This window comes from Amblyomma mixtum, chromosome 8 (assembly GCF_055824585.1).
Source record: "Amblyomma mixtum isolate Tamu chromosome 8, ASM5582458v1, whole genome shotgun sequence".
NCBI lineage: Eukaryota > Metazoa > Arthropoda > Arachnida > Ixodida > Ixodidae > Amblyomma > Amblyomma mixtum.
Window position 1 is genome coordinate 112,203,887 of NC_143019.1, and position 10,554 is coordinate 112,214,440.

At 44.6% G+C, this 10,554-nt stretch overlaps 1 protein-coding gene across 1 annotated transcript; it reads right to left on the reverse strand.

Moving 5' to 3' along the window:
• Positions 1-5,171: 5,171 nt before the first annotated feature.
• LOC149333928 (uncharacterized) lies at positions 5,172-10,095 on the reverse strand. Its single transcript, XM_089556141.1, has 3 exons — positions 9,985-10,095; positions 8,537-8,634; positions 5,172-5,729 (listed from the first exon to the last, which is right to left on the reverse strand). Exons 2-3 carry the CDS (start codon positions 8,607-8,609, stop codon positions 5,188-5,190), a joined length of 615 nt encoding a protein of 204 aa, XP_089412267.1. The 5' UTR covers positions 8,610-8,634; positions 9,985-10,095; the 3' UTR covers positions 5,172-5,187.
• Between the last annotated feature and the right edge of the window lie 459 nt (positions 10,096-10,554).

Sequence of the window (10,554 nt, forward strand, 5' to 3'; positions counted from 1 at the left end):
GCAAGATATTGCGACCTTGCTAGGTCGGTTTTGCGGTGACCTTATTCCAGTAGAGAGACCTTCTTTCTTGAACCTCTCAACTGTCCGAGGGCTCACCCCGGTCATCTCGCCCACAATTTCGAGAACTTCACGCACAGACTTCTCCTGGAAGAGCTTCCTTACGCTAGTGTAAACGTTGGCAGTCACCTGCTTGCAGTCTTTCGAAATTTTCGGAGGCTTCAGCTTGGAAAATAGGCGAGCAGGAGATGTTTTTGAAGCCGTAGTGAGCGAAGAAGACAAGCGAGTAGGAGATAGCGGTGCCATTTTCGCAGACTCAGAAACCGAAAGACGAAAGCAGACGACATCACCGGCCGGCCTAGCTGCGAAAACCTGATACAGGAGGAGCCGGAAAAAAAACAGAAATCTATGGCACTCTGTTTTGATGAACATAAAAAAGCAATCATTTTGCAAAATAACACCCTTTTATTATTATACTAAAATATCGACCAACTTTTACTTGAATTTTAAGTTCATTACTCTTTTCACTTTAGACGCACTGCATTACGATGCGGACGAGGAGCGCGAACAGGCGCCGCAGCCTTCGCTGCGTTGACTGCTATGTATGAAACGGAGTATACGTCGCGCCGACCTGCGTATAACAGTTGAGAGGTAGCTATTGGCTAGATTGTTTCATACGTCAGGCAGCTGCTACCATGGCCGCGGCTAGTAAGCCGCGTAGCTCCGGCGGGGCAGGAAGCTCCGCCCCTGAGGTGGGGACGGCGGGGGAGGAAGCGCCGACATTGCAGTGCACAAGTAACGCGAGCAGAGGGAAAGGCGCGAAGACGCTAAAGTTCTATTTTGACTAAAGATAACTCAACTTCCACGAAGCGCATTAAAAAAAAAGCGGCGTGCTTTAACAACCCAGGCATACGGCAACTTCATTAGAGCCCCTTTCAGAGTCCCCTTAATGTTGCAGCTGCTCCTCCTTTACAACCGAGTGGTGAGTCTATGCTATTCGTTTCATCTCAGACCCATTGTCATAGTAATAATAGATATTTGGACGGTAGTTCCACCTTCGTTCGTAATAAACGAGCATTCGTTAGAAGCACGGCCGTTATATGTGGGCTCGACTGTACGTGGTGGCAGGAACGCGTGGTGTCACCCTGCAACTGCGAAATATACAGCTTCCTTGGAAACCTGTTATCCTGGCACGTATGTTTAAGCATTTTTTAGTAACCAATATTTTTAGTCCTCCGTCATTGGTATTTAGCAGCATGATACTAGGGTTGGTACCTATGGAACACATCAGTCGCCTCCAGAAACATTGAATGCAATGCCTGCCCAGCGAAGTTGGGGAAAGCAAATCTTGAAAGAAATAGTTACAATTCAGGGCCCACCAAAAACAATCCAGAACCCACCTTAAAAACCAACAGGATGATTAAATAGTAAATGTACTTCCGAGAAATGTTGTGCCTTTCACATATGCGAAACTCGGTCACTCACGACATGTTGCTCTTACGGAAGTAGCAAAATGCAAAGTAGCGCAACGATTTCACACCGCGGTGACAGGGTACAAGAAAGGCAGTAGACAAGCAAAAAGACAGCAAGGCTGGCTGAGCGGCGCGTAAGTGAAAGAAAACTTTTGTCAGCTAATCTTTTGGCAGGTCGGAACACTAAAGCTCACTCATACCCAATACGTGGAGCCTCTTGACGGTCATAAGGAGCTAAGGGACTGCGGCCCTAGGTGGCCCGCGCAATTTTGAGAATGGGAATGAACATTGCAAATGAACTGCGTCCATCTTCGCTGACTGCTAAAGCATCGCAGACAGTTATGCGCAAGTTATCCCGATTGCTGGCAAGCTACCTGATTCACATTGCATATCTATTAAGCAAACAAGGGAAGTGGAATGAGGGGCTCGTTATAAATATGAGAGAAGCCAACAACCACAGAAACCAAGGAACACAGGGGATTTTTGATTAATTTATCTAATTTGTGGGGTTGATCAATTTATAATATTAATGAATATGCTATCGCTTAAAGCAAATTGATTAGAAAAGCAGAAGAAAAAACCACCACATGCCGCCGGTGGGATCCGAACCCACGACCTCCGAATTACGCGTCCGGTGCTCTACTGCTGAGCTACGGCGACGGTTGTCAAAGCTTCTGCTTTCGGGGGTATTTATGTTTACAAATAACCTAACCTTGGGAGTGTTCACCAGCGCCACCCACGTTCTTAAGCGGCGGACGTGGCATGTCCTGAGTTAGCGCTGATGTGACGTAGAACGTCATCGAACGGCGAGGGTGGAAGCTGTGTGAGAACCCTCTTATGCTTCCTATGGCATCAAGGCCGCCAGAACCGAGGCCCTCGCTAAGCAATTAAGCAAACAAGGGAAGTGGAATGAGGGGCTCGTTATAAATATGAGAGACGCCAACAGCCACAGAAACCAAGGAACACAGGGGATTTTTGATTAATTTATCTAATTTGTGGGGTTGATCAATTTATAATATTAATGAATATGTTATCGCTTAAAGCAAATTGATTAGAAAAGCAGAAGAAAAAACAACCACATGCCGCCGGTGGGATCCGAACCCACGACCTCCGAATTACGCGTCCGGTGCTCTACCGCTGAGCTACGGCGACGGTTGTCAAACCTTCTGCTTTCGGGGGTATTTATGTTTACAAATAACCTAACCTTGGGAGTGTTCACCAGCGCCACCCACGTGTTCACCAGCGCATATCTATGTAATGTACAAATCCTCTTTTGTGTTTTGTGGGGATACGAATTCAATGGAGTCCTCGTTACGAGGAAATAAGGAAAGATCACTTGAATTCTGAAAAAAAAAACAAAATCACGACAGAATTTTGACAGCCGTTCCTCTTATAAAGGGTCGTAGAGGATTGGTAACGTTTCCACTCGTGCTGAATTTGCACATGCGTCGTTTGAAGGTTGTGTCATCGTTTCGTTCATTCAGACTGGGACCAATTAATTGTGCACTTTAACTCGGCAGTGTGGAAGCATACTTAAGTCTTCTTTACTCTTCACCATCTATGGTTCTTAAACACGCACTCAAATCGCACAGCGCATCTCTGAACGGTCCTGCATTTTGCCTCCATAGAGTTGTGGGCACACAGACGGGATAAAACCAGCAAATTCGCGCTCAGAAGACAAGCACGTTTGGTAATTACCTTTAATGGCGGGTTGCCTTGCAATAGTTAATGATACAGGCCGCTATACGTCGATGCAGGAGGCACAGCCGTCCGACGTGAGGGCAAGAAGCATCACGAGATCCATGCCCAGCCGTGTTCGCTTCCGTAATTGCTCGTCGAAGCCGCAACATAATCGTTGGAACGGGCCTGTCGGGTTGCGGGTGAGAAGGCAAACCTGTTTCTTCCAGTTGCGCAATGCATCCTCGGCACGCTTTTGCTTGCTTTTCCGCCCCCACGAACAAAGCCAGGGCCTCTTGGCTCGTTAGTGAGGGGGTAAAAGACGAATGGTTGTCACAACACACACGTTAATATTCACCTTCAATACTTCTTCTAGAGTACTTTAGACCACTGGCGATCGATGTTAACGAACTTCACTATGTGTATTTTTTTCCCACACTTCTGAATGGCCTTCATTTCCTTGTGTGGAACTGGGCTTAACAAAGCACTTGCATTGTATGATTTGCAGCGTACGACACATTTAGGTAGTATACGTTTGCATGGGCATGTTCCTTCAAGCGTGACATAAAACATGATAATGCGGCCTACGTTTGTTTAGTTTTCTGCCACAGGATTTCACGTTATCTGTGCACAACTGTTATTTTCAACGGCTGGCTTCACTGCCTAAATGTGTAGAATCAAAACCAAAACTCTATTCACGAACACTAGTAGGCGCATGTGTCTCTGTTCTTTTCTGTCCAGTGTGTTAGCGCTGGTCAGTCGTCTGCTGGGGCTTACTGGCAGCCAAAATCTCCTTAGAAAACAGACAGGAGCAAGGTCATAAACGTTCAACGTGGAGATATATTTCTAAAAATTGAACAAACGCAGCATCAGTTCTGAACCTAGGTTCTCTGCGCTGCGATTTATTCAAGAACTACTGATTCTTGCTTTTCTTTTCCTAGTTAGAATGGCAACTTAATACAGGTCACGCATCGTACGCTCGTGTTGGACCGACACAGAATTATGTTCGTGGTGCAACGATTTCATAAGTTTGATTCATAAGCTTGAGCTGGGGCATATTGTAACAACATCATCGACTGCTATCCCTCTCCAGAGGAAGGCGGAAGTTTCCGGGGATGCCTTACAATGTCTTACGATGTCTCACAGTCACAGAGAATACGCACCGCTTTGATGATTCACTTCTCATTGGAAGTATATCAAATCTGCAGGGGGCAAGGTTGAGTTACCATATATGTTTTAGACGCACTTCCATTCTTTGATTCACCCAACTGTAGAGACGCAGTTCGATGCTTTAGGGGGCAAGCCATTGCTCTGCTGACCTAGCATATCAACTTCGTCAGCCAGTTAATATCCCGCTATTAGAAGCTTTAGTCTTCCTACAGAGAACTGTGAGACAGTATAGTAGAACTAATTTGAAACCAATTTCGATTCATTTTCATGTTGTCTGCGCCCTGTCATCCACTCATGAGACGTCAAGCTCCTAGTTCGAACTTCGCTACCGGCTAAAGCCTATAGATAGCGACAGCGTGACGTTGCTTCAAGTGATGAGCAAGAGGGGCTAGAAGAAAAATAGAATGACATCGTTATATAAAAATTGTATAGAAGGCTTCATTCTATCCGTCAAAAAAAAAAAAAAAACGATTAACTTGAACATTTCAGAGCAGTTACAAAGTTATTGGTGAAAGCGTAGTGTAGTGGACTGGATGTTGGTGGCGAAAAAGTCTGGAAATAAAAGCTAGCAGTACAGCTTTCAGTGGTTCTGAATCAGGAAGCCAGAATAAATTTATACAGTATTCACAATGAACCCAAAGCAAACTTTAATAGCTTTTGAGGTAATAATGAAGTTTGAAGTATCGTCAAAATATCGAGGAAAATTTTTTACTTACAGGCTCATTTTATTGGCATTGAACCGTGAGATTACAAAATTATGCAGCATGCGAACATATCAGTCAGGACGAACGGGAGTTTTCGCCGAGTAATCATACCAGACTAACGATGACTAGTTAAAAAAAACATACAAGAACAGCAGTCCTTGATTGCTTTATTTCTCCTCCAGAATCTCCGCAAACAGCTTTTCAAGCTCCAAATACAGTGTACCCTGCCAGAGATCCCGAACGTACACGGGTGTCGCGAGCACGACTCCTTGGTCCTCGTTCTTCTTCGCGTCTACGCTCTTGAAGATGGTGACCACTCCAATCATGGACACAGGCAGGTTAACTACGGGACGCAGCTTTACGTTGTCTTTAGACCCTTCCACCTCGAACTGGGCCGTTAAGCGCACAAGGAGGGCCCTGCTCTCCATTTGATAAGTGAAGCTGCCGTTACCAGGGAAGGTGCCGATGAGGAAAAGCGGCCTTCGGTTCACGAGGTCGAACTGGACGAATTTGCTTCCGTTGCGGCAGAAGGTTAAGAAAGGACCGAAGGGGCGCAGCGAATTGAGGTACAAAAGCTTGAAATCTGTCTTCTTCAACTCTTCCGGTACTCCGGTGCCGAGATCAACTGTACGGGTGCGCTCAAGAGGAAGCTTGCTGATGAACGTGTCGATGGCGCGTTCCAGGTGCTCGTCGAGAAAGTTGCAGTTTTCTGCAGATGAAAAGTTGATACACATTAAGTTTTCTTGATCTAAACAAAGAGTCCAAAACCTTAGAAAAGGCTCACTGATAATGAGTTCTCTTTTCTCTGCACCTATTTTATTTACCCGCGCACTGACTCACTCTGAAGCTTTACATTTTTCAAAGCCCCAGGTGCATACAAAGAAAGAAGGCGCAGCTAACGATTTTAAAATCGTAAGAGCAATAGAGCAAGAGCCCCAGCAGTTGCTCTCCTGACTTTTAGGCAAAAAGTTTGCTCATCTGAATTATTGTGCTTCAACGTATATATTTCTACGAGAAGGAAGACTGGGAAATGCTATTTTGTGAACTAGAGAGACAGCAAGAATTCAAGATCGTTGTCTACTTTTTCTTGTGTTTGCTTTTCTTGGCTGCTGATATAGTATAGTAGGCACTTCGTAAGACTGGCAGAATTCAGGGCTACTGTACATGGTGCAGCTTTAATATTTATTTGATTTGTGCCTTCAAAAACACGACAGTCTTGCAACCATAAACTAATTTCCCCCAGGTGAGATCTCCTCATGCTCCAGGAGTGCCTACTGTGCGCCACTTTTTCCATCACTTAAAATAAACTTATCTGCATATTTGAACATTATTTACAACTCTGTCACTGAACACATCTGCGCTTTTATGTAGCGTATAACTGTGTGTGTGTGTTTGTGTGTGTGTGTGCGCGTGCGCGTGCGCGTGTGCGTGCGTGCGCGCGCGCGCGCGTGTGTGTGTGTGTGTGTGTGTGTGTGTGTGTGTGTGTGTGTGTCGTCCTGCGAGAGTTTAGTTTTCCCGGGTCATATATTTGAGCACACTGTTGTAGTGGAAATTTCCTTCATAGTTGTCTTTTAGTCAAGCTAAAACATTTGACCGAGCAATGCCAGTACAGAAAGCTCCTGATTAGGTCATGGCGTCATCAGCAGACGCCGTGAAATGTTTATCATTCCGACAAAAGAGTAATTTTGATCTAAATTAATAGCTTCAGTTCAGTTACCCAGTGGCCGAAAATACGAGTGTGTAAAAGCCAAAGTGCAATATGCCCACTGTCACACCCTGTTGAGGATGCACAGTAGGTTTTCAAACGGTGTGTTTCATTAAAAGAAATTGGTTGGCGTCCATTCCTCACTTTCAAAAGGGAGAAATCTTTTCTTGTATATACCGTCGAATTTCAATGCATTGCATGCCTAAAATATGGCGAGATGACTCACATCAGAGCATAATTAAAGGAAACATGCTTATGCTAATTTTCTGGTGGCGTATTCTGTTTATAATGTAGTCGTCAGTTATAAATAGACATTTATTGACTGATATCGGTAAAAAAGTCGAACTCGGTCGTACTCGACTATCGCTAGACTAATATATGCACCCAGAACACCCCGCTAAATCGGTCTCTCCCGACCAACTCGGTTGTTGAGAGCTTACTCGTTCGGTTCGAATCAAATGGGAACCGAATGATTCCAGCTGAGGTGCTGTATACTACGCGGGAGCGTCTATGCTCCAACCGTAAGATACCGTTTCCTCGGTTTATGAGCTCAAAGTGCAAGTCGTTACACGCCGAATAATCACACCACATATGATGATTCAATTAGCAGGTTCTACAGCACAAACGCCGGGATTCCTGCGTCAGATTGTCCTCAACGACTACCTGCCGTACTGAGCAGCACCAACGTGTGCTCTATGACAACTCCTCGAATATATATAAAAGAATTTCAGCACGCTATGGATCCGGGCGAGCTTGCAACGCTTCTTTATCCGTGGTGTACAGCGTTAGAAGTTTTTCGCCTATTTCTAAGAAATGTTGAGTAGACGGAGCCGTCCGCAAATGTCGCCGCTACGGTCCCACCGATGAGAATGCATCCCCCACCTCCTAACCCAGCGCCTCCCAGCACCTCTAGCACACAAGGTGGGTGTTCTAACACTTAGAACATCAATTTGGGGGCCAAGATAGTGTTAGCATTACCTGGAAAAATCGGTGCCATCTGCATAGCTCACTGCCGGGACGGCAACGGTAATGTGCTTCAACCGCCTCCAAGCCCGGCACTTAACCGCATATGAAGTTGATGCTCTAGTGTTATGGCCCCCGTTGTGATTGCTAGGTGTATTAAGCTGCCTGCTGTTCTTAGCTCGTTCCTCAGTATTGCGGCGTTAGCATAGGTTTCCACAAGCCCACCGCCGGACAGTCACGAATAAAGCTGCACCTTCAGGACCTTCGAACATACCAGACATACAAAGTAACTCCGACATACCGAGCCCTGGACCAGCCTCAAGACACCTCCCAGAACCTTTAGATTTCGAGGTGATAGCTTATACAAAAGGCCACATCAGCGGGGTCCAGTCTAACACGTCACCAGTAATGTTACTCCATTATTTTGATATCAAAATCTAGCAGTTGTAACCGTGTCGTGATTGCTTTTGAGGTTTTTTTCAGGTAGAAAAACATCTAACTTGCGAGTCTAATTTCTCGCATGACAATGAGCGCGCATACCGTAAAAATTAGCAATTACGTTTACTGCTAGCTACGGAGGACAATAGTTTTCACTATATTTCTCCGATTTTCGATTGGGTTTGAAAGAGAAGGATAGGATGTTTGCGAAAAATGTAACCTTACTTTGAAGAAAAACAATATAAAGTGAATGCTAAATAAAACGAATATTATGAAACCAATTACACTTGCAGTACTAATGTAGTGGAAGTAAATGCTTGCTACTGGCTTTTTTTTCCCTTTGAAATGTTCCCAGGGCCAATTCTTCAGTTATGGCCAGGCCTACGTAATATCTCCACTGAAGCACTCGCCTTCTTGAGCTGAGAGTGCATCGGACGCTACTAGGAGCAAGACGGCAGCGGCGATACACTTCGAGAAGCCCATTTTCACTGCCTGAAAATCGTTAGGCCTGAAAACACAAAAGAACGAAATTAGGGCATGCATGAACGACGTATTTTCATATTGCCTTTTATAAAGATTAATGCTAGTGCGCGAAAAATGCAAATTGTTGGAAATGGTAATGGTGTCGTGTGTGGGTCGCGGAATTTTAAAACTTACAAAGACATCGCAATAATTTAGAGTGCACGATTTAAACATGGTTAAAACACGATCAGATGAGTAACACGGCCGAGTAAATTAACTAAACTGAAAAGAAAATCATGGAAAAGTGGGAATATAACCCGTTCCCATTGCATACTGAGTCTAACACGCTTTCAGTAATCCACTTAGGCTTCTTTTTTTTTCTTTTTTGCGACCACTAGGCAGGTACGCTCAACTTGATTAACTGGAGGCCTAGTCTGTCTTGTCCTATAGTGTCCATGTCTGCGAAGTGATATCCAAAGTGGGCCCAATAATGCGAAGGGAGCCATTAACACTATTGCCCGATACACTTGAGCGGAGCTTAAAATTCCCAAGAAATTGTTTTCACGTATGGTATCGAATTTACAGTTACTTTCGCAGCACACTATGTTTGGTCCCTTTTGGCAATTCGGAGCGTTGCGGAAGCTAAGATACGACTATTATCATTTGTAGACGACTATGGCTGCTCGAAATTTGTATAAATCCAGAATGTTACCCACACGAAGTTTCCGTGCGAAGCGGCAAACTACCCAATTTAAGCGTTAGTTTGTACATTGTGTCCTTAACTAGCAAATTCGTCAATCACTTCAGCACCTCACGAATTTTCGTGAAACAAGATAAAACTTCCTGCATTATCATGCCTCGTGCATATTTAACCTACTCCTGTATCTTTGTTAACGGGGAACATGAATAAACTTGTAATGCTTTACCAAAGAAACCGAGTATGTCAAAAATTGGCCAGCATAGAGCGAACATATACAGGGGAGACTAGAGAACTGGCTGTAATAATTCCGCACGAAGTAATCCTTGATGTTCTGGAATTGATATACAACTTTCTATTAGTTTCGTGCTCAGGTCAGAAGCTCTCAGCTCTATCTGTTTCATAAAGTTTACCCGCCTAATATTTTCCGTCCGCTATCCTGGTCGCTACTGCGTACAATCGGAGTAGCTCAAACCGTCATTCACTCCACAGCACATAAATATCTCTAACAAGAGGCTTAAAAAGACGATTAAATTATCATGGCTCTCATCGGACACGTCGTGACTCGTTGATGGCGTGCTAATGTCTGAAGTAAAATTACTATTGCTCGCAGTTGTCCGCCCGTTAACTCAGCTCACAATAAGCATAAGGTTGGTTCACGCACATAGAGCAATGATTTGTCGGCTCAAAAATTCTTACCTTTATCCAAAAGAACACCAAACAATGCTCTATCGAAGATATGTATATTAGAATCGATTTTCGGTTTTACGAGCTCTTCGGTGAAGAGCAGAAACCTCTTCTTTATGTTTCCTTTCGTCTCCGCGGGCAGCGCCAAGACGCCATATATATCCCCACCGCACCAAGGACAAGAAGGCGGTGCTCAAACGTCATTAGTTGGATGCAGCAACGGGTTTGGTTGTTTCTTACTCGTGCTCGCTCCTTTTTTTTTCATTGCACTTAACAATTAACATCGAAAGTTTTCCTTGCACCTAGCTGGCGTCACTATGTCTGCGCAGCGAAATGTATGCTTCGTTACGCTTGTGTGTTCTTTCAACTACTCAGTTTGGCTCATGGGCTATTGCAGAGCATGTTGACATTTGAGGAAGAAAAACCAAATTACATGCTCTTTCTCTCAAAATCGCAACTGGGCACTTTATCTTCCTGGTGCCAGGGGAATGAGAGAGGGTCTACGCGTTTATTACACTGACGAGCAGGATTGCTAGAAAGTCCATGTGGGAGGAACATCTTTTTCTCGCGTAGCTTGCGTGT